This window comes from Myzus persicae, unplaced genomic scaffold, assembly GCF_001856785.1.
Source record: "Myzus persicae strain clone G006 unplaced genomic scaffold, MPER_G0061.0, whole genome shotgun sequence".
Lineage (NCBI taxonomy): Eukaryota > Metazoa > Arthropoda > Insecta > Hemiptera > Aphididae > Myzus > Myzus persicae.
This window is the reverse complement of record NW_019104107.1, coordinates 39,939-66,729: the sequence shown is the minus strand read 5'-3', so window position 1 is coordinate 66,729 and position 26,791 is coordinate 39,939. Positions and strand designations below refer to the sequence as shown.

Sequence of the window (26,791 nt, the reverse complement as noted above, 5' to 3'; positions counted from 1 at the left end):
GATGGTCGGTGAGGAATTATTTTGGACAATAATAGAACACATGCATTAACCAAAAATTGTCTAAATCTGAAAATTGCGTAGTGATTAACTATTATAATTGGCTAAAACAGATAATTGATATGATAAACTCGGAGATATCTCTAGGCAAGAAGAATATTACTCAGAAATTGTAGAAATTAAGATATGAAACACAATATAGCAACACTCAGAAACGTTAGATCTTACGTCAAGATATCTAAGGTTACCATTTTTTTTTTTTTTTTACAACACAAATTTCCGAAAACACGAAAGAACAAAATGCAGTGTTTTTGATTAAAATGATAGAAAAACAATATTTTTACTATAATTAAATATACAATTTACATAACTTATTTCGCAAATAATACTATTATTTTGATTAGAACAATGTATTATGTTTCATAACTATTTAATAGGCTGAATAAAAATATGGATATACGTTTTAAATTTGTTCGGTACAGTATTGTATATTTGTGTTTTTCTAAAACTATGTTCACATTTTAGGTGCATGTCAAAATTTGTTTGAAAGATAAATTTAATTACAAGTAATTTATACATGTAATATGATTCATACACGCATAAAGCATATAATATTATGTATAGAATCTAAAATCGAGCAAATCTAAATTCATCATACTGGATTTATAGTCGTAACAAATGCAAATCGTTAATAGTATAGGACTAGGTATTAAGTAACTACTCACTAAGGAAAAGTCACAGTGGAAACGTGCAAAATGTTTGTAAAAGAAAAAATATGACCATTAACTGTTATGTACGATACTAAATTGTATATGTAAGCCCATATATGAGATATATTATATCGTATAAATGTATAAAAGTGATATCGAAATAACGTTTCTAAAATCTATTTATAGTTGGCCCATTATACAATATACACGTATTAAATAATGACATAACGTGCTAAAACAAAGGACATCCGGATATGCGATTAAATCGTATATGCTCCGTATTTCGTGTGCTTGTGTGATATATCGACCTTGAGTCTACCTGGTGACCGAACACGAATACAATTTCACGATAGGATCTAACTCATCACCACCTCCGAGACATTTGAGGATTACGAAACACCGGGCACCTTTGACGACCGACAATAAATTTCAAACAGTGCATTGATGTTGCCCGTTCGCCGTGATCGAGAAATGACGAACATAATACGATAAGCCTACAATAAAAATATTAGGTATATGCCCCTGATACAATACCCTGATTCGGTACTGAACGTATACTTTAATACTATATTTCAAACTTATTATTCTAACTAATTTCTAACTTAAAAAAGATGAATAGATTATTCGATCGTGTATCATACGTCTGTATATCATGTAGGTTTGCCTAAATCCTTTAAAGTTGTATCCATTTCATCCTCAAAAAGGACTGTTCATCACCGTTTACCTAATTGATAAATTCATATTTATGTCATTATCAATGCTTGTGCGAGAACTTTTTCCTGGGAGGCCAAATTTGTATATTTTATAATATAATGTTTTCGATTGATCACACCTATATAGGAATCATTAAAAAAATAACAGTTTGGAAAACACTGTCGATTTTGATATTAACCAATGAAAAGTATCACGGTTATCTGATTTGTGGTGGCAATTTGCAAGCAACGAAAAGTTGTAAACCGGAAGCTGTATTATACTCGACCGCGGTATACATACGACGACTACTGTTCGACGGTGAACGATTAACCTCGATGATACAGTCGACTGTCAGGTCTGAGAAACACGTGGTCTTCGACAGCATTATTATCCGCGTCCGTCGTGCCGTTTGAAATTCCAGCGGATTAAGTCTTGGAAATATATTTGTAAGCCCCATAATCGAGGTTAGACGCCTTGGTCATGTCCCCAGAGACTGATTAGTCCGCCGGAAATTCGGGGACTTAATAATAAAAAAAATGATGTAATATACAGTGTTTTCTGCATAATCAAGTTGTTGCTTTTAGAGCTTCTTCCGAACCAATTTTGCATTTTTTTCTACACCAATATTTAGCATGTAATTAGCATGAAATTGAGTGACCTACTTCGAAAACTTACATTAAAAACCTTTTTTTTTAAATATAAGTGTTTTTGAAAAATGTCCTGTATTAATTTCATGCAGCATAAAATAGCTGCTCCTAAATTCGGCGCACGCCTATCCTGTAGACAACTGTGATCGTACCAAACGTTCGTACAAGATATCAGCACGTCTTTATAAAGTAATCAAAATGACGGGCCCTTTTTTGGAAGAATCATTATCATTTTTTCGGTTCTTCATAATTATTAAACTACCTACATAATGTTATTTTGAATAACACTATTTCAAGCATAGAAAATACAATTATTTAGAAAATCAAAATTTTAAATGTTGATTTTATTCATGTAGTACAGCGGTTATCAAACTGTGCTCCGCAAGAGTAGTCTAGGGGCTCCGTGGCTCCCTGGGCATATATTATCTGTATTGTTTAAGTTCAAATTATTAAATTATTATTAAATTTCTCAGTTACATTTTTAATTTTTATGCTTGTATGCTTGTATTCAATATTATTTTGACCGTACCCAAATGTATTATTTTAAACGTTTAAAACTAAACTATTAAATATAATTTTTTTTTTTTATGAATTATTGTTGCTTCAAATAGACATTTCTGAATTTTGGGGCTCCGTAATTTTTTTTAGGAACATAAGGGCTCGAAAAAGTATGAGCACCGCTGATATAGTACATTGTAAATTTGTCATTATGTGAAAGTAAACTAGATGCTTTTATGCTCATGGTGATAAAAAAAGATGTTCTATACGAAAAAGATAAAAGATAATAATTAGATTATTAAAATACTTAACTCTAAAAGCACATTATTATTGAATAAGCTTTCTTATGAAACACAAAAATTATAACATTTATAGTTTAAACTATTCACTTTTATTTTGATATATAGGTCTACCTAGATTCTAGACTCTTTCTAACTACATATTTACAATAATCTAAGACTTAGACTATAGTAAATGTGTAAACATAAGCTATTAAAAAAAAAAAAAGATGTATAGATTGATGTATACGTTCTATTAAAGTTTTAAATTTTTAATAGTACATATCTTCCCAAATGTGTTAAAATCATTTTGTAGCTATATTAAAATAATAATAATGATAATGTTGGCTAAAATTAGTTATTTGGTAAATTAGTAAGTGAGCCAATCATTTTTTTCCCTGCCCAAAATTTATCGCATGTCATCGCATGATTTATACTCGCAGGATATGCCCTCTGCAGTTTTACGCCATGTGTGACTACTGACTGATGTGACATGGTGTGTCTTAATTTTCTTAATTTTAGTGTAGAAAATTTCAATTTATGAGTCAGTGTTGTGGCCTTTGATAATCTATAACTATATATTATAAAAAAATCTTTGTATCTATGTTTGTTCGGATTTAACTCAAAATCTACCGATAGGATTTTGATGAATTTTTTTTAAATGACTCTAAAAATGCTGTAGGCTAGGTTTTGTTCAAATTTCTTAAATATATTTATTAACTTTTTAGTAAATTTACATACTTACGTAAAATTGCATGAGGTATTTCGGGTATTCCCGCGCGTGACCGGCCGCAATAGTGTCTAGAACCTTCTAGAAGAGATAAACAAACAGCGGTGATAATGCTGCTATTTTTAGACATTCATACGCCACCTAATACCTTATACATATTAGCATTAACCATAAATCAACCATAAATTTTGTTTTTATAACTTAAGTATTTATAGAACTTTTTAGAACAAATAGAACTCGCGATATATTGTCTCGGTATATAGTGAAATTAATATTGTAGTTATTATAGATTTATAATTAATAGTAAAGTTTCTCTTGATTGTTTAAAAGTTTAAATAAAGATGATTTTTATTCACCTTTTTAAAATAAATATATATCGATTAGTGAAAATTAATGAAGTCTGAGAAGGTTAAATTTTTGATTTTATAAGAATAATATTTTTTACCAAAAGCACAACCGGCTTCATCTCAATCAATTATTACTAAATTTGGAACATTTAAAAAAAAAATAATTTACCTTTGAAATAGGAATTATAAAATTTTCTCAGCAGTTAATTCTAAGAAAAATTTCTTATTGAATTTTCAAAACACAACCTGTTTTAACCCGGTTAATTTACACTAAATTTCTATTATTTTATTTTACATTCAATCTTCAAAAAGAGATAAAAAAATAAATAGATGGATATTCGTATCGCCATGGGTATTCTCTGCTCATCAAGTGAGACTTTGTGGATGTGTTAAATTTTAAAGAAACGATAAATCATTTATTCATTAGACGAGTTTGAAAGGAGCAGTTTAGATAAAATTACTCCAAAATCATAAAGCTTATTATTATTACGAAAATAATGATTTTTTACTCCGCCAGTTGTATATCCCACTAATCAATATCATCCGAGGTCAGGAAAAAACATATATGGAAAAATAAATGTTATTAGAAAAGAAAATTCCCAAAAAATTGGATAAAACATTTTTTTTCACGTTTTAAAATTTTGTCTTACCAAAAAACTTTCCATATTATTGTCATCTGTATTTAAATTTTCATACGGTTTTGATTACCAAAAAAATCAAATTTTGTGTAGTTTTTCGCAAATTTTATAAAAACTATGAAGAATTTCGAAATATTATCACTTAAATAAACCATTCAGAGGAAAATTCTGATACAAAAAGGTGGCTGGTCGAAAATTGTGTATAAAAGTGTGTTTCCATGAACAAAATAAAAAGTAAACATCATTGTAAAAACTAAAAACACTAGCTCTTTCTCTCCTCTCAAAATCTAAAATCCACAACTTTCCAGGTTATTTAAGTTTATTAAATACTCTACCTACTCCACAGTTAAGTTTAAATCAGGATTAATTTGTTTAGTTAAAATAGAAAAAAGTATGTTTTTAAAAAATCAACACATATTCAAAACTATTTTGTTTTTTAAATAATTATTTTTATCAACCATTATTTAACAATAGAGCTACTTACTGTTCCTATATAAGTAATTCAATTTGAAATATTTTACGTAACAAAACTGTACACTGGCAAAGCCGGGTGGCGGGTAATATAGCTAGTATATTATACAATACAAAAATGTGGGATGGAATTCGATAAGCGATGCTGTTCTGACCGTCGATTTCTATACATAAATGACGTTCCTTCTTACATACTTTATACCGATTACCTGCCATATAGTTCCATATCTCACACACACATCTCACACATGTACACACTTGTCGATTTCATATGGATTTGCCGTTTGTAACGATTTCACAATTTCCAAAATCCACGAGCCACAACTCGCCGGTGCACAGTGACATAATAATCTCAAATCGAAAACTAATGACGAAATCTCGTCATTGTTGTACCAAACACACATAATTTTAATTAAATTTAATAACAAAAAATAAAATAAAAGCCATTAAAGCGGTTTTCAATGTGCGATAATAATAATATAAATCGAGTATTTATATTTCCCATAAATGTGTCATAACTACTACGTATACTTCTGGTGTGGAGTTTGATATAGTATCACCACAACTTTATAAGGCGTCGAATTTTTCCTATACCGAGGATTCAGTTTGATCATCAACCATTTATATTTTTTCTAATATTATTTGAGACGTGCCTAATGACATTTATTTATTTATGCCTTTTCAAACCAAATAGTGTACCATTAAGAAAATAATAATAATTCTAGACCAATATTCATGTAACATTATTAATTATTAAGTATAACGTAAACGTAATGTACCTGTTGTTACAGTAGTCGATAAAGATAGATTTGTATACGAACTTAGGATGAATTATATAATAATTAATAATATTAACAAACTACTAATAAGTTTGTAAATTGCAATTTAACATCTCACCTGGATTAAAACAAATACAAAAAAGTGTTGACATAATGTATATGCATATAATATATTATCATAAACATTACACACTGCATTTTCTTTGAACAGTGGAAGAAAAAAAGAATTAAAGTAATTGAAAAAAGAAAATAAATGTTCCAATTTAAATTTGTTTGTTGTCATTTTTGTGAATTACAATAACATGTTAGTATAAAAAATGTGGATCATTTTTAATAATAAAGTTTTAATAAAAAGTTTTAAAAGTTATAAATGCTTAAAATGTTATTATTTTGCGTTTAGGTACTTAATTTAATGTTTTTCAATTTAAATGAACTTTTTTTTCCTGTTTAACTATCAGCAGAGAAGGCTCTGTGTGAACAATAATACTACTACTGCCATCGTTTATTAATGTTTAATTTAAATGAACTTAGAAGTGTCTTGAGTGCAATACATTTTTAGCTGGCTAAAATTTTACGAACTTTATCTGCGGACTACGGGCGTACAAAATGTGAGTATTGATTTCTACTAATATTTAGGAGGGAAGATTTTCAACTTGGGGCTAATATTCAAGTATATATTTGCGCCTATATCGATGGGAAAAGGTAGATGAAAATATTTTTACACTGGTAAAACTTTAATTACCGGGCTGTAATTGAATCTAATTTATATCCAAATATACACATATCATATATTATTATATTATAGAGTATTGATTTCTCCTTATTTTGAAATTAAAACTCAAAAAATATTTACTTATTGTAACAAAATAAAAGGTCGACCTTCTGCAAATTGATGTTCAGTCGTTGTTATAGACTTCCGACGTACATCATGCATTATTTATATTATTGTGTCAATAGTATTTGTATAAGACCACGGTAGATACCGTGACCAATGAGCCATCAAGAAATCGATGATATAAAGCCATCAATTGAAATAATCGTATTTGAATGTGAAAAAACCATAATGCACAATATTCACATTCGTAACATTTGATGGTCATATATATTATAAACTTGTTCGTCAAATAACATGAATACTTAATACATAACATTCTGTATATGATTTATACTTCAACCTTAATTTTAATTCAGAATTTATTTTAGCATATTTTGTTCTAAATCAGAATTTCTCAAACTGTGGTACTCCGGCAAAGAAAATAAATTGTTTTTTATTTAGGTATAGATGAATTTGGATCATCTCATATTATTTTATATTTTGCTTAAATTATTATTATTGTACCTTATTATTAATTATTATTATCCCAAATATTAGTAAGTACGTCATTATGTCGTGATTTTCGACACATACGTCGCGCAGCCGTAGATAATTTAAAAACTTATACCTGTTGTAAATAAATTTGTATTGCCTGTTCATTTTTTTATAAAACACAAATATATTTACATTTAGAACAGTTCTATTTTCATTCATTAGTGGTAAGTAACTGATCCGTAATAAATAAAAGTTGCACATGAAAAACTAAGTTTGGGAACTTCTGTTCTAAATAAAAATGTAAATTCATATTTTAAATTTTAATAAATATAAATCAAAACAAACTTTTTGAATTAATTATTTTACGTTCAAATTGATAAATATATGTTGTATTAAACTCGACTCATAATATGGATTACAACTCAAACCATAAATAAGTACCCACATTGTTTACCACAATATACATACTTATATTGTTATTCTACTTACTATATTTTGATAGTATAAAATAAAATAACGCTTTTACCAAGCAAATCTCCAAAAATTTAATATTGTCATAATACGAACCTTTGTTATAACTAGAATATAGTCTAGAATGACTATTGATGTAGATTGAGACGGGTCTTAGAATGTCTCTAATCTCTATAATCTCTATATACTCGAAAAATCATTGTTCTTTTTTTAGATGATGCGAAGTCCAAACATTTTCTAATCGTCAATGAAAAAAATTTCAATTCATTTTTAAAGCCATCAATAATTATTATAATATATTACTAAACATTTACAACAGAAGTTATTCCGAAAATTTAAAATATCGGTTTTTTAATATAGGTAATCTATAACATCCAGAAAATGAAAATGTTTATTATGCAATCATATTTGGAGAATAAATCATAACAAAACAATATTCATATATCAAACAAAGAAAAATGTATATAAATTGTATAATATTTTGATTAAACATTTTTATTGTCGGTTAAAAGTAAGTAAAGACTTATCGACGTCTACGCCGTCCCCATCTAAGTGGTTGTCCTACTGGCCGATTGCCCTTTGATGGTATATCCGTATCTGGGAAAAAAGAACTGAATGGCGATCGAATCACATGTCTGCCGTTACCACTTAACTGGTTCCAAGGTCTCCAGTGTGTCAAAAATGACAGTGCTCTTTTTCTGTTTTCTGTAACATATTTCACATTCATTGGTCTTATTAGTTACTTGTAATATTTGTGTTTAATTTTCATTTATATCAATAGACATTATTTAACCATTTATATCATCATCACAATAATATTGCTTTGAATCTGTTTTTGAAAAAATAAGGAATAATATTTTACACATGTGAACCCAAACGACTTATACAATACATATTACCTACCGACTATTGGGCATAATTACCATCAAGAGCCAACGCACATTCCTTATGTAAAATACTAAAATATCTTTAGTAAGTTATTTACTATATTACAAGTATTATAATACCCTTATTGTATTATTTAGACCTTGTGTATTTGATTTTTTAACAACATGATGTAGTTTATACTTTTATAGTTACCAAATTATTATATGATTTCTAATGGCTATGGCATTTATTATTATTTATTCTCGTGAATAATTTTTAACGCTTTTAGTATTTTTACTTTTAGATTTCAAGAGTAGCGACCTGTTAGCGTAACTACTCTGATCATCAACATTCAATTACGAAACAGATTTCTGTTGGAACATTTTATGTAATGTCTTACGACTAGTTGGTAATTTTGGGAAGTCAAAATTGAAAATTCTCAATACATTTTAAAACAAACGGAAAACAAAAAATAAATGGGTGCCAGGTTGACAAGTGGATATCACTCTGCTGTGCAGTAGGTGTCAAGTGAGTAACACGCTCATTATAGGGACTCCGCTATAATGTGTGTGTTAAATTTGAATTCGATGTTAAATCTTTGCATACGACAAACGATTCTGAGCGAGGACTGCAAGTCGTCTGACTATATTGCTAAGTATACTTACGACATTATATTATTGCTATAAAGTGATTTATTTCACTTTTACAGTAAATTGAATTCATTTTTACAGAAAATATTGCATTTGTAAATTTGTGTGAATAAATATAGTAATACATTTTAAAAGGTTTAAGTAGCCACGAATAATATGTTAAAATTACAAAAAGATAGCTATAAAATGTTTAACTTACGTATGGTTGTATGAATATCCAATGTCGTAAACATCTTAACTTCAAAAGCTCATAAAAAAATTAATGTATTTTCCACCTAACTTTTTGTTTTTTATACATAGAAAAATGTATGAGGGATCCCTTATTAGATTTTAAAACTTTTTGACTAAATGAATTATTTTTATCGACATTTAATGAAAAAACAAAAACAAAAATGTCAAATCTCTATAAATAGTATAAAATGGTAATGATATTTTAAGAATTGTATCATGTACATAAAATACTATTAACATCTTATAAATATATCAAGTACCTTCACAGTTATTTGTTTTTTTGGGTAATTCAGAGTAACTGATTTTGTGAAAATCCGGGTTTGCGTAAAAATATTTAAAATGCAGCGGTCTTTAATTTCTTTTTTTTATTCTGAGGCTTTTTCAAATTATTATGAATTTTACTCAAAAGTTCGAACTAAATTAAATTTCCTATCAGAAATCACTTTTAAAGTTGAAAATCGATGCATTATTCTGACTACAACATATCATGTATACGTTCACAAATAAAAAAGATATCATTAGAACTACCACTAAGGGGTGGCTAGTAATTTAGTCCGGAAAATAATATCCGGTGACATTTGATCCAGTGCCAAAATATCCTGTACCAAAAATATCCAGTTAAAAAAAAAATTTTGAAAAACTAAATTAAAATTATAAGCCATGATAACCTTTAAATATGTAATACGGTTTGTAAAACTCGTAAAACAATAGTATTACATTTTATTTAATGAAAATTTGGAGTTGTTATAGTAATGTAGTTATTTTACACCCCTAAACCAAAAATGCTGTAGAAGTACCTACGTTCTTTAAATACATTGTTTTGATGTCATCAAACGACTATTCGGAAATGTATACATTTTTTGAAGATACACGTTTCCAAAGAAGCATAAATAAAATAAATTACTACGGGAGAAAATAACAACTCTAAAAAAAAAAAAATATGAAGACGTAAGCCAACGTCTCAAAAAAAATGTAGAAAAATATAAAACTACAAATGTCAATAGCATATTTAGCTATAATTTTAATTTTTAAATATTTTTGTAATATAGGTATTATTTTTTATTAATTTGTTACTTAATTTTTATAAAAATGTATTATTTTGAATATTTTAATCATTAATTTAAATATTAATTGAATATATATTTTTTTTTATCGGACGTTTTTAGCTGGATATTTTGGTACCAGAAAAAACCGGTATGTCGCCTGATATTATTTACCGGACCAAATGACGCGAAAGCTCATTAAGGATAAGAATTTAAGTTACAATAATATATATATATATATAAAAGAAGTCATTTTTCAATTTTATAAATTTTTTTTCTTTTCATAATTAAAAATAATTAACTAACTATAGTATAATAGTAGGTACATATGTAACAACATTAATTTTCATAAAAATTAAAAATCCGAATTTAAAGAATATACAATAAAAAAATATAGTTATAAGGCCGTATTTGTTTTTTTGGTCCACTCGAAATTTAACATACAATTGGTATAATTCACGATATTAATAAATTTCATAGTCGATACTTGAAACTTTAAATGCGAAATAAAAAAATAAAAATCGTACAATACATCAATAAAAGAAAGACACCATTTTGAAACTAATGCCTTCCCCAACCTGCTCAGAATCTAAAAATACTTCTTTCAAAAGAAAAGCATTGAAATGAGAGTTAAGATTAAAAAAGGTTACGGTGTGGGGAAAAAAGAAAGTTCTTAAATAAGTATAACTGTACATATTGTATAAGCGATTTGAATAAGTTTTAAAAGCTGCATAAAACATTAAATGTACACAGTATGAAATTATTATAATTTATTTATATATAATAATAAAATTCTACGATAAACGTATATATTATTATATTAAAGTGAGTATATAGTTATGCTAGTGAAAGAGAATAAGTATATTTTCGGCTTATTATTTTTTTCCATAATAAAATAAGACTTAGCAAAAGCAAATGATGAAAAAAAATATCAGTAGATAAATATATTAGCTTAATATTTTTAAATTTTATGAGAAAAAAATAATGCAGTGTTGTATAAAATGATATATTTATTTATCTTTAAAACTAAAATGTTTGATATTTTAACTATTTGTGGAATTTGTTTTTACTCAAAACCCAGATGGCAGATTGTACGAAATTCGATATTTTTTATTGTTTTCATAAGAGTATATTTGGCAGGTATAATATGATAACATGTATGTGGACAAATTAATATCAGTACAGCTATAGCATTATAAATAAAATCATGCTGTAAATACGTGTATGTTATTAATGTGATATGTATAATGTATGTATAATAATAAAAAAATAAAGGCAACACTAACAGTTAACAGGTAAATTATGATTACCTGATTTAGGTTTCTTATGGTACTGAACAGATAAATAAACTTAGCATTCTTTGTTGTTCGGAACTAGCAAGCGGATCATCAGAATAGGGAGTCTATTTCAATATATTTTGGCGTGATTTTGGGTTTTGCAGATGAGTGGTGTTGATCACCGCGGTCCGCAGCAAACACTGCGAGGCATAATTAAATTAAATAACCACAATAGGCTGTGGTACGGATTATACTCTTGACAGTTTTGATATAGAGGTGATGATTTTAGATACTTATGTGAGATTTCTCAATTTGTATTTTGTGATGTTTTAAAAAGTTTTTAACTGGGTTTTATTGTGCCTGTGGACGATTTTCGTGACATGTTTGACATAAATAAACACAGTTTAAGTTCGCTTTTAGTTTTATCTGTTGAAGTAGATGAATAAAAGTTATAATTAATGTACAGCGGTCAGCGAGTTTGTTTATCATCTTTTAATTTGAATGTATAGTATTCGGCTTGAGCAAGCGATCTGTGCAATTCAGGTTCCAAGGTGTGAATTTTATGTGGTCAACACTCAGCAGTTGGTTTGCAATAGAAATTATCGATGCTAATTAATTCTGTACATGCACAGTGGACTTAGGCTGAACTAGACATTTTCATAAGACTGAGTCATTCACGGTAGTCATTTTTATACCCATCAATGATAGGATTTCACTTGGACTACAGTTATTCAGATTTAAAGTCAAATTTGCGTTTTCGATATCATTATTATTACTACCTAATAGCATGATCAATATCCAAAGTAATTAGGAGGGGGGAGGGGTGATAGGGAGCACCAATGTGTTTTATTACAACAAAAAGTTTTAACTTAAAAGTATAATTATTGATGATCTAAAATTGTATAACTTGTTATTTAAACTTAAATCATACAATATGATGTGAAATACAGATACTAAATGCATTTTACTGTGTTATTTGTTACCTTTTTTGGTAATTTTTGCACATTATGTGTTATTAGATTTACAATGTAAAAATGAATGAAAATGTATCCATTCACACAGGGCCCATTAGCCCATTAGGACCAGTTGGTCCAGGCCGTAGTTCCACCAATGACTGTGGATGTTTTCACGCTTCTATATTTAAGATAGGTAGTAAAAGATTCTAGGTCGTCGATCTGTATTTTTACAGTGATATAATCAGGAGTTAATCAGAAGTCTCAATAAATTGGTTAAAGTAATTCAAAATGGGATTTAAAGATAACAGTTTTTATTTTGAAATACCTACTCGAAGAGATGGTAAAAATTTGGTGTTTGTGAGTTTTTATTTTGAGTTAATTTATCTCTAGTGAAGGTATCAAATTCATTTATGTAGTACTAAGCATTTATAATCTTGAATTTATATTTTTAGTATGATAATTATTTTTGCTCGAATTTTGATTATTCATATTTATAATAATTAAAATATATTATAGCCTCATATATTGGTGTTTTAAATTTAGTAAGTTAGAGACTACTTTAATTTATATCCTAATCCTGAAGTTTGGATTAAAATTGAATGAAAATTCATAGATTATCTCTTACGAAATGTTTGGAGTCTAATTTTCGACGTACCTACTTCTTAGTTTATTACTAGTTATTCCAGATTATAAATAAAAAATTTAATTTGTTAGTATTAATATTATTTTAATATTTGCTTTCACTTTTCAGACAGGAATTATTAAACTATATTGTATAATGATTAATAGGTACTTGCCATTTTTAAATATATTCGCCGGGTATTCTGATTCTTCATCTTCATCTTCTTGAGGAGATCTCCATGTACCGAACCCTCTTCCACTATTATCCAACCATCTTAGCAAGTCATTGCCAGTTTCCTCATACGAACCCTTTTCGGCCGCTATTAAAGTGGTTACTAATACTAGTAATAACACCCATTGTAATGTCATAGTGGTTAATGCCTTTGGGCCAAACCACTACACCAAGTCTGAAAAATAAAAATGGTTCAAATTGTTATTTTTGAATGTAAATGAACAATATCTAAATATATATTAAAATATGTATAGCTTATTCCGTTGTATTTATTTTCATTTGACTAAATGTAAAAACTTTATCAACAATGCAGTCTATATTTTAGTTTTTCAATACAAAACAGTGAAGTAAAATTAAACAGATAAAATATAACAAAATAATTTAATGTTTCTCATTTAAACCTATTAATAATTTTAAACTATATTTTAACATTATTTTTCATATGAAAATAATAAATTGTATGTAAACAACTTTTTTATGCATTATTCAAATAATATGTTTCATTTTTATTATATATCCCACTTTTTTTATAATTACTCACTTATTAGTTAGTTAAAATGTTTAATGGTATGTATTTAAAAATACATATTTAAAGAAAACTTGAAGAAAATTTGAAGTTATGTATCATCAATGATGATTCATCATTATAATACAACGTTTAGAAATATACAAAATACAATTTAGTTTTTTGCTTCGTAGTGTAAAAATATTAAATATTTAAAATGTTGTGTACAAAAAAATATCCTAGAGTAAATTATGTAGTTATAAATTTGAAATTCAAATCAATAGTAGATGTGTATTATATGAAATATAAATCATTCAATTCAAACTACATGAAAGCCTATTCAAGTATTGCTGCAATCGTAGTATCATATTTAAATCATGGCCATTGTGATAAAAATAAAACATACCATTGTTGTTACTATGACTTACGTACATGGTACATAGTTAGATCAAGAAAACCGAAGAAAATATGATCGTGGTTTTATCGTATTCATAAACTTTTTAAAATAATCGAATGAACCAAAAAGAGCACCTAAATTAAATATTATAAAGATAATTATCACAAGTTAATTTTCGTATTGTTCTAATAATTGTGAAAAACCCTAATACTAATATTAAATAGGGATTTGTAAAAAGTCTTATTAAATAAAAATATATAAATATACAAATTTCGTATAGCTTTTTCAGATGGAATCATCGCCCGTGTAAAATAAAATTTATCATTATGAAAACTTGTATTTATGTAATAAATATTCAGAAACTAAGTAGGTGAGTTATGAATAAATATAGTTATAACTTATAACAGTATTGATAGTATCTACCTAACTAAAAATATAATCCTTATCGTTTTTATGTTGGAATGTATTGAAAATAAATTGTTTTGTTAAATCCTGAATTTGAAGTTATTTTTATAATACCCAACAACATAATATACATAAATTACACATGAAATATTATAAGCATCATAAAAATCATTATAAACAGAATTTGAAATGAAATGAACTAATTTTCGTTATAATTACTATAATTTGAAGTATATTATGTTATTAATACTTTAAACGAAATGTTGAGCTTGTTTAGTACAACACTTATGTCATAAAACTAAATGCCACAATATAATTACAATAATAAATATGTGTTTTACATTCATTTATTAATAATTTTCTAACTTTTTTATAACTTGAAACCCCTTTTTTATGATCATATTATGTTTAAAATTGTTTGCGAATAAATCGTTAAGTTATAAATATAGAATTGTTTTTTAAAAAATATTTCACTTCTTAAGAGTAATAATATCAGAATGTGTTGATTCAATCGTTTCGGAGAAGCAAATAAAAAGAAATTTATATTCTTTCTGAAACTTCACTTTTATTGCGATTTGTATTTGAGACCGAAAATAAACACATAAATATAACATTTTTTTCAGAAATCAAAATCTTAATACAAAAATGGAATTTGAAATGAATTCATATGTTTTCCTATTCAAATACTATTCTATTATTTGGTCTACTTTTATTAAAGTTTATTTGCCCTGTGGTGATTTTTTTTATAGGCATCGTGCCTAAAAATGGATGATAATAGATAATAATTTGGAAAAAAAGTATAAGCAAATATTAATATTTTGAGCATCAACTCCATCATATTATTACAGGGAAAAACAATTCGATATTAGAAGACCAAAGTCACTGAAGGATGTTGATGAAAATCATTTTATTTTTAAGTAGGTATTATTGTCATTATTTTGTATTAAATATATATTTTTCGTAATTTAATTTAGTATTGTATTATATTGTGCAAATAATAGAAATTAATGCAATATAAAGTTTTATTTGATATTATTCATTAATTAGTGTATATTATAATTAATTTAAGTTTAAAATTAAAAGTGTTATGGTAAGAGAAATTGTTCTTATCTATTTCTACAATATCCGGCTAAACTTATTTTTTTTAAACTTTTAAAAAAATAAACCACTTTTTTGTTGTTTGAGTTATGAATTCAACATGTTTTAAGGAAACTATTTTCTGTTAGTGTAACACCATAACAATAGTCGGGCTTGGCTTCGGTTGATGTTGTAAACACCAACATTTAAAAAAATAAAATTCTAAGCATAGCTTGGCTATTACTTAAATTAAAAAAAAAATATTTCATCTAAAGTAATAAAGTACTCGTATATATAAGATGTAGGTAGTAAATGTGTTCTAAATTTCCAATCTATCTAGATGACAGATTGACAGTTGTACTGAATGGCTCTGTTAAAGTATTTATGTACTATCCAAACAAGTGTTAACCTGTAAAAAGCTGAAACCAATAGCTTTCTCGATCTACTTATTAGATCTAATAGATTAATTTGAAATTAAACCACCACAGGTAAAAAGAAACCAAAGACAGAACAACAATAGAATAGTAAAAGACCCAGAAAAAAAATGAAGACATTATTAATTTGGTAATAATAGTGAAAACCAGTCTTAGCTTACAGAAAACTCACACACGTACCTATGCACTTTATTCTCTACTTGTGTACTTTATAGTAATGTGTTTTTTTACATTAAATGATTGAACATATAGTTTAATGAAAACTGCAATATATTGTTATACATTTTACTTTTTGAAATAATGTACCATCTGGCCCCTACAAAGCGTATGAATTGGAGGGGTCGTGGCCCGTAGGGGCAGAGAACTTATTTTATAAAATTACTTTAGCGTATCCCTTATAATTATAACCTCTTCATAAATACCTCAAAATAATTAAAATATAAGATCATATTATAATAGCATTGGCTGCTTATTTCCACAGTTCACTACCAATATCAACAGGCTCAATTCACTCCAAACTAGATATATATATTTCTCCACCACCTTAAAGACATCTAAAACGAGGTCGTCCACTTGATCTTTTGGTTAATTATTAATATTGTTTTAGTTATTACCATTATCGTGCTGAAATAGCTACAAACAATTATTATTCTCTAAATATCCATAGGTGTAGATAGCCTAGTCCTATAGGCTAGGTTTATCCCATTTTAATTAAATAATAAAAAAAAATTATATTTCTAATTAATAAGAAATTTAAAACTTCAAATACGCAAATTGTTTTTTTCCCTCCTTCAATTTTTTTCCAATTCAAGTAATACAAATGTACATAAATATAATGTACCTATACTTTTATTTTGAGCTTAAATTCAATATTTTTTAGAAATGGATTATTAACAAAGATAATTTTATACTTATAATCCTAAAGAGTTTAGTGCTTATTATATGTTTAATGACGTTTATAGTTATGAAAATTGAGAAAGAATTATTATTTTTTTTTTTTACCAAGAATTATTATAATAAACTACTTTTCAATAAAATGATCCTCCCACCCAATAACATACTTATATAATGAATTTCGCATGAACAATAAAGCTCCAGGGATTCTTCGGTTTCTTATATTTTTCATAACATTAACGAACAAAGAAAGATAACAAGTTGTACGAGTTGTTTGACCATCCTACCGTTATGAACAGTGGAAGTTGAGAACAGTTTTAATTTAAATTAATTGTTATTTGAGTGACAGTAAATATTTTTAAAATGTTTCTAAAATGAAATAGAAAATAGAAAATTTGAACAAGTTATTGTTATTGACCTTTATTCAATAAGTATAAAAATTAAATTATATAATATGTGTTTAATAAATCAAAATGTGTGACGTGTTACATTCATTTATCAAATTCCAAAGCTTAGTATTGATATACTGTTCTGTAAATACTTAAACTTCAACCTTTGAAAATGTATATACTGTCACAAAATATATATTAAAAATTACTGCCTTTGTACTAAACCAACGACGTTCAATCTGTGGCCTGTGGGCCGAATGCGGCCTCCTCTTAGAAAACATATATTTAATAATTTTAGGGTTTGAAGTGTGATAAATTTAAAAAAAAACTATGGTGGTGAGAGATGGCAATACTAATCTATACGTATTCTATAATGTGATAACCCGTGTATTATATTATATTATTATAATATGTTTGTTATAAAATAAAATATGAACAAAAATATTTTTTTCTTTTGGCGGCCGCTTGAGCATTTATAAATATGTAAATTGGCCCGTCAATTACAAAAGGTTGGACTACCTTGTACTAAAGTCATACCAATTTCCTTTATGTTTAAATTTATGTGATGATTTTTCTTTTTCTTTATAAACATTTTTGCTTTGAATACAATACCAACCATACACTTATTATTATTATTCCTGATGGCAATATCGGACATATAGATAATGGATATGAAGTCAATTTTTAAATAGATAATAATTTGGATTACCTTAATTTATAATATGTTATCTTCAATAAAAAAACAAGTTAAATAGTATATAATATTAATATTACGTCGAGTACCTACTTTTAATTTTACACACTAATGGTACAAGTAAATAAGTAAAAAAATACAAAGATTACGTAAACTAACAATGTTAGTGTTTCAACACTTGAACGCCAAATTCATTTATAATAATCATCAATAAAATAACCATTAATAACAATTAAAATATTAAAATTACCACGAATTATTTAATTGATTAATGGTATTTGTAATTACAAATATGAATATAATATGAATGTATTAAATATTTAAATCATCAAAATATCGAACGATTTCAAATCGTCCAAAATGTGTAGAGTAGTTTGAATCTAAACTAAAATATATTAATTGATTGGTTAGGAAAAAAAGTCTAGGGGTATAAAAATTGTAAAAAAAACCTACATAACTACAATATAAGATACTACTATTAACATCTATAAATTTATAATTATGTATTACTGTACTACTAATCAATGCAAAAATAATATACCATTAAGGATCTATGGTTCTAAAAAACTATGGAGAAATTCCAAAAAATTACATCTTGTAACAATGCACCATCTGTGTTCAGTGTTTCGACAATAAAAGGGCTACAAAAACTTTTGGATTCTTTTTTTCCCGTATAATTCAGAACTGACAGTTGAAAATTGTGAACTATTTAACACAAAACGTTGAACTCAAATGGATCACCTATTTAAACTAATGAAATAAGTAAATAATTATCATACAAAATTTATATTTATAACCTAAGAGAATAAATAAGAATACACATAGGTACACCGTACATGTACCTGATAAACATGATTTAAATGACCCATATTTATAAGTATATTTTTCATTATTAATATAATAAATATGGAGATAATGGACATTGTCGCCGAATATAAGTTTAATTTAAAGAAATTATATATTATTATTAAATCCTGGATACAGAAAATATTTGTATATACCTAGTAGTTTTATATTTTACTAAGTATATTACGTTAAGGTGCAATACGAAAATTAAATTTTAAGTTATTCCCTATTATTGCAGCTAGTTTCAAATAAGATAAATAATAACATTATATCTTCTTTTTTACTTTATTTTAAAAAACAAACAATCTGTAATAATTAATTTACAATAAACCTGTATGCTGATATATATATAATTGTTTTTGACATGAAGAAGCCACCCACTCAACGGTGACACTGTATAAAGAAATTTGTTTAATTTTTACTGAATTTTTAATTGTGATTTAGATAAGGTTGCACCATCTTCTCTTTAGCCTGCTCGGTGGATTGCCCGGAATAGTGTCAGAATTGAGTACTGATATTAAGGGATTTTGGTGGTTGGTTAGATGTGAGCGGAAGCGTTTGTATAGTATTTTTGCAGTTTTGTCTACAGTATTAATTCTTAGCTTGGTATGAAGAGTATGATTTGAAATTTAGAATGGAGCGTTTGAAATCATGCGAAGAGTAATGTATTGAAAGATTTGAATTTTATGTGTACTTGATTTTTGATTGCTCCATAGTTGGATTCCGTATGTCCGGATATAGGCATCAATAGAGTTTTTTATAGAACATATTGTGTCTAAACTCTAAAGGTAGATTCGTTTGATTATAGCCCATAGGAAAACATGATTCTCATTTTTCGATGTATGATGTGTACATAACGTATACCAAATATTCGATTCCTTACACTGTCATCATTAATTATAATTATAAGGTTGTTGGCCTAACTACAAACATCAAACAACATTATGTTCAACTTGTAATTAATCTCTTTTGAGACATAGGTACACAAGATTATATTTCAAATGACCCAAAGTTTGTAGAGCACGCCAAAACTTATCAATGTTTTTTTCCTATTTGTTATTCTTAATATATAAATGGTCTTTTGAAAAATTCAAAATGTGTGTAAACATTTTTTTTATTAATATATATATATATATATCTATTTTAATGTATAATAGTACGGAGTTCCCATGTATAATAAATGTAAATATATGTGTTTACGTATATTGTATTTATGAATTTAAAGTTTTGTATTAACTAGTCCTATAAAAAAAAAAATGAATATTAATTATATACTTAACGTGCTTCTTACGTAATCTAAAACTATAAATGTCATATCAAAAATTAGTGTTTTTGAATTGATATAGTTGTACAAACTTTAAATTGCTGTTCCTGTAAAATCGAGAATATTTCACTCGTGACACATGTGCTACTTATAATATAGTAAAATATGCCATTATTTGCGAATGACAATCATAAATCTATGTCTTTGTTAATGATTCAAAATATTAAATTTTGTATAATAATATAATAACTTAAGTCAACTATCGTTTAGAGTTAAAATTAAAAGATACATTTTCCATATTATTATAACTTCATGTAAGATACAATATAATATATATATATATATGTATTTATATTATGCATATATAGGTACATAAGTGTAGGTTATAAAATACAACCATAATATTGAAGTTAATAGATATAATGTTGATTTTGATTTTTCATTCATATTGCGTAATTACAATACAACATGTTAACGATTTAAATACTTCAAAAATTGTTAAATATGTAAAGTTTGTGGTAATCATTTTAAAAATTATGAGTTAAGTTAACAAAAACCACAAAAACCACATGAGTTCATGACGTGTTATTTCATCGATTTAAGCATTCTACCATAACTCTGTTTGAGTTAGGAAACGTAGTCGGCGGTGACCAAATTTTGGGCAACACCCGTTTCTTACCCATTGATTACGTTTCTCTTAACTTGAACAGAGTATATATTCATATTGGGTTATATTTGATGTTTGAATGATAAAAATTCGATATTCATCAGTCATCCCAGTATATTCAATATTTTTCTCAGATTTTAGAATAAGTTATGACGAAAAATAAAAATATAACCAATTTATAGACTTAGCTAAAAACTCTAAACTTAGGCTCAAATTGTTAAGCTTATTATGGATATAATTAGATTATTTAAAATAAAATATTAAAATGCTCATAACTTGCTTCAAAATTAAACTACCACAAAAAACCAACGAAAGGACATAGATGATGTAAACGGCTAACCTTTAAGTTTAATAATAAGTCAACTTCTAATATTTTAGTTAACAACACAAAATCGGTTCTCCTGAACTTAAATTTTATACGTTTTACGTTTGTAAGGCTGAAAAGTATACATATTATTTTCCCTTTTGTCTGAAATCATTAGATAATTCTATATGTAGATACTATAAAGAAACAAAAATTAATTTTACAGTAAAAAGTTTTACTATCTAAAACAAATTCCTCTTTTTATGTTTCAAATAAACGCAAAAAGATTTTCTCACTCGAGGTAAAAGAAACAGCAAAATTTGTCTTAATTTACAATACCATTAAATAAAAATCAACCTAAATACTCTCGAACTGTTATCAATTCAATTTTCAAACAATCAAAACTAAAACAATTTAATATTAATCTATATTATTACATCACAATTTTATCTTGGGTAGAACATATTCCTTTTTTTTTGTTCTAAAATTTTCCAGTATAATGGCCGTATTTATGAAGTAAAATAATGTTATAAACTTTTAACTTCAGTGAATTACTTTATTAGTTGTTAGTCGCTACACAGATAGCACTATTGGCAGTAAGTACGTATGAAGTACACAAAGCAGAACAAATATTGTGTGTATTCAACAATATGACATTGAAATATACCTATAGACTATAGTATATATATATACTATATAATAATATATTATATTGGGTCTGTTACATTTTAGACATAGTATTGATTCATAAATGATACATATAAGTGGGTGTATTTAGTTGAGTCAATAATTCCACACATAAATCATTCATTTATGAGCTAAGAATTGATAGTTTATTACTAAATTATATAATAATATTATGTATATTAAATAGTAACTAAACAACTCTAATGGAGTTTTAAATGGGCAATTTTTATCTAAATAATTATTCGATTGATTTTTTTTTAGTTTCTCAGTTAAAAAATAATTCAAATAATAGGAAAAAAATGTATTAGAATATTGTTTTATTCTAAGTTTAAGTGTGTGTATTATCATTGAGTATTTGTATATATAAATATACAATGTGTACTCAATGTTATTAGGAGATTTACAAACTAAGATTTCTACACTTTTTATTTGTAAGCACAAAATAAATATTATATTATCCAGGTGTTCTTCAAGTATAATTATCAATTAAGTCGTTTCTCTCTTAATTTGTAAATTTTAACCAAGGACATCACAGAAATAATAGCCTGAAGAACAAAGTATCGTTATTTTAAAAAAAATTGTGAATAAAATATAAGGAATAAGAATTTATAGGTGCCTATAAAATAGTACCTTCACCTTATATTAATTATTATAATAAGTATCTATATAATATACAACACGTGCAATTATTTTTTTACTTTTATACAGTGTTATTAATAATTTGTTATTATACTAAGAAGGTTTAAACCTACACCAAATCACAGAGTCATAAAAAAAATTGACACTGAAAAAATCAGTTGTAACCAGTCAATTTTAAATCAAATTAATAGTAGTCACTAATAGTGGTTCCTTGAACAACTCATTCATGTCTGTATCTACTCTGACCTAACATTCAGCTTATAAAGTTATCTTCCATTTTATTAAAAAGATTATTTATTTAAAATAATAATGTAAAAAACCGAAAACAAACTTTCAACTATACCTATATAGCTTTTCAAACTATGTTTAAGCTCACTACGTCACTCTAATGCTGGATAAAATAGTTTACTCTATTACAGAGTCACATTTATTCTACCTATTTATCAATTCCAAACATATTTATAATTATTTATTTATTCGTATATATTTTTTTATTTATCTTCATCTATTTATATTTTGGGTAAAATGATTTTAAAGTTCTAAAAATAAAATATAGTTTAAATACATACAAAATGATTAAGTATATGATGTGGAAAATGAATGAATTAGGTGATTTTTAAAGTACGTAATAGTATTTTTAAATCATCAATAATCACAACTCAAAAGTCCCTAAGCATTTAATTTTTAAAAGATATTAATTCATACAACAAAAAAACTACAAAACTGATAAACTACAAATTTAATATGTATATTATATTAAACGACGAAAATATTTAGTACAAAAGTTTTTTTCGAAAACAGCCAACAACTGAATTACAATATTTCTCAACTTCTAAATGTTTACTTTATAAAACAGGACACAGAATACGTTATGCGTTTCGGCTTCTGCAGCTCTACATTTAGCAGCCTAGCACTAAATTAAATTTAACATTCATAATATAGTGCGTAGATAAAAACAAAATTTTATAACAAGATTTCCAGGAAAATATATTATTAGTTTAAACTTTAAATATAAATGATTTGCCTATGATTTTTAAATACCATAAAGCGTTTATTTTTCATTATGATATTTTGCTATTTACTTTAAAAAAAAATGCAGTATTGTAAATAAATTTTTTTATTATCAGCAGTAGTACTTATATAATATATTCATCACAGAATATAAAAATATTGCAAAACATTCTCTACGATAAATGTGGTTAGTGTATAATCTGACAATTCATATAGTAAAATTAAATTTAAAGAACCAATAAATACTGATTTAAAAGTTTAGAACAAAATAAAATATGAGGTAAACGCCTGCAATGAATGTTCTATCAAATACTTATAAATAGTACTTATCGCATTAAATAAACTCTATAATGCAGAGATCTATGTGTTAAATATGGTTTGAACAAAAAAGGATGTTCTCCGAAAAACAATTCACATGTAACTAATTATTCAGATCATTAGGAAATGATCCTTGAAATCCAAATATAGTACAACACGACTGTTACTGTTACTATTCAACAACGAATAAAGCAACAATACATTTTTCGAATAATATAGGTATATATAGTAATACAGGTACATTATCCTCTTTCAGATTCATGGATACATTTAACCCACAATTATTAATCACCTTCTTTTGTCAAATGTCATTTTATTGATACCGGAATTCTAATGCATTTTCGAAAACGTATTTAATTAACCTCAATTTGAAAAATCACCTGGGCCTGTTTTGCAATGTGATAAATTATTAGATATTTAAAAATAAAAAAAAAACGGGCACCATGGTTATTTATTTAAATCGAATTTAATTATTTATTCGTTATAATGTATTGAAATTAGTTTAGTTGGTTCATTAAGTAGATATTATACAGAAGTTAATACCTTTAACGTTAAAAATACATATAATATGCATATTAGACAGTAGTTGTCAAACTCAATAGAAATTTAAAGGAAACAAAATTTATGTTAACAATATAATATTAATATTATACTGCTTTAAATTGTCAATATATATTATAGTATAATATTTCGAGTGTTGTAATTTAATATGATATCTACCTTCAGTGAATTTAATTTCAAATGTCAGTCCTAGGTAAGAATTCGTCTTTAGTTATTCGATGTCATTTGGCATTACTATTTCTGTATACAATAATCAATATGCTGATATTTTAAATGGGTATCAAATTAAAAATACTACATCATACGTTGGTGGTGTATTAAAACTAATTTATTCTCATAGTATCAAAACGATTTCAAAATATCTTCGATTTAATGCCACAGTATGAATTATTCGTAGAAATTATATAGTTACAAAAGTACATAACACATGATATCGTTCATATCAAATTAATTATAAAGTAATACAATATTATATTATATACTAAGTAGCATTAGGTAATCATATTCTAATGTTTAAAAATTAATGTTGACAATTAATTTAATCGAATAATTGAACCTTTAATATTAAATACCTACATGTTTGATGTTTGGTGTTATTAGTTAAATGTTGGTATTTAAAAAATATCGATTATTTTTTTAAAATTTATCAGCAATAATAGTTTTATTACCTATTTTAAGTTTTAGATTTACAGCATGATAAAATGTATAAAATGTAGTAATTTTTTTAATCTAATAATGAAAACTACGAATAATAAACATTTGAATTCATAATAATAGTACTTTTTGTTTAATATCTCAACAAATATTTATAACACAGTTTAGAATCCAGATGACTCAGCATGTTGCTTTGAATACAAACATTTTTTATACTGATAATTTATTGGCATATTAAAAAATAAATAGTTTTTTGACAAAAAGTTATTTTATATACCAACATATGTGTGACTTTTTAAACATTGCTACATTATGGAAAAGTGTAAAAAAAAAATAAGAACATTAAAAAATATAGATATCTAGTAACAATAATATTAAAAACAGATAGTTACTTCAGGTCTCTTAATTGATAAACTTTTATTATTTTAAATTTTCGTTAATTGGCAATAAGCCACGAAGATTAATTTAACTCAAGCAGTTAAATACATACAACCTAATATTATAACTACAATTTTTAAGCTAATTAATAATATGCTGTAGATTTCAATGGGTAAGTACTTATAAGTATCGTTTTGAAAGATTTTTTGATGTATATTATATAATAAAGCTTCCATGTTTTCAAATACAAGAAGTTAATAAAGGACTGTCCATTATAATATTTAGATAATATAATTACTTATATGTTATTTTTTTTATTGAAAATTTAATTACGTACCAAAAGTACTCTACTTAAAAGATTAATTTCAAGTTATTTTGGAGGAAAAATAGAAAGTTCAAAAATCTATAGGCATATAATATATCTATAAGTTATAATTTTGCATATCATAACATACGTAGACAGTAATAATTTCTGTATAAAGCAGTTTGTGCAGTACCTTCTACACCTAAATGGTTTGCCTTTAAATGTAATATAAAAGCTATTATAAATATATCGTTCTATACAATTGCGAATACAACTTGATCCCCGTCTTTTATCGGCCTTTTAAACGTGTTACACTATCTTGGGAATGTACACTAATAAAAATACAGTAACAGTAAAAAAATTGCCAATAAAACACATAACCTTATTATTTACCGAAACTGGCCAAAGAATTGTGTGTAACATAATCATAAAAGAAAATAATAAAATTCAACAAAAAAGAAAATAAACGTTCACGAAGGTCAATATTTAAAATATTTGTTAGCTTGGCAATATGTTTTGTTTAAACACTCGTCCCTGAATAATATAGGTCGATATTTGTATGTTTTTTAGAACGTTTAATTAAAATACAATAAAGAAATAGCTACTTTTTTAAATTAAGTTTTTTGGGGGGTGGCATGGGAGAGGGTTGTATTGCAAATATTTGTTAAATAGTTATAGTTATTAATACTTAATAAACTTATAAAATAATTTACATGGGGGACGAGGTGACCGAGTGGTCTGACTCTTCCGCTGCGACGCAGCCGGTCGCGGTTCGATCCTCGGCCACCGGGCGGCTTTTTTCTCCGGACAATTCGCGGTGACCGGAGAGCAAGTGCTGCCATCCCCCACCCCCGGGGCATGGCAGAAACCTACGGGTGCCCCATTCGAAATTCTGCCAAAACAAACACACACGTGTTC

The 26,791-nt window shown here is 26.3% G+C and overlaps 1 protein-coding gene across 1 annotated transcript in view; it reads right to left on the bottom strand.

Annotated features, from left to right (window-relative positions):
• Nucleotides 1–7,836: 7,836 nt before the first annotated feature.
• LOC111038821 overlaps nucleotides 7,837–26,791 on the bottom strand; it is a 23,992-nt gene continuing 5,037 nt past the window's right edge. The window contains exons 2-3 of the mRNA XM_022322062.1: nucleotides 13,390–13,620; nucleotides 7,837–8,273 (exon numbers count right to left, since the gene is read on the bottom strand). Of these exons, the coding sequence (XP_022177754.1) occupies nucleotides 8,092–8,273; nucleotides 13,390–13,582 (375 nt within the window). The 5' untranslated portion in view covers nucleotides 13,583–13,620 and the 3' untranslated portion in view covers nucleotides 7,837–8,091. The remainder of the gene's footprint in view (nucleotides 8,274–13,389; nucleotides 13,621–26,791) is intronic.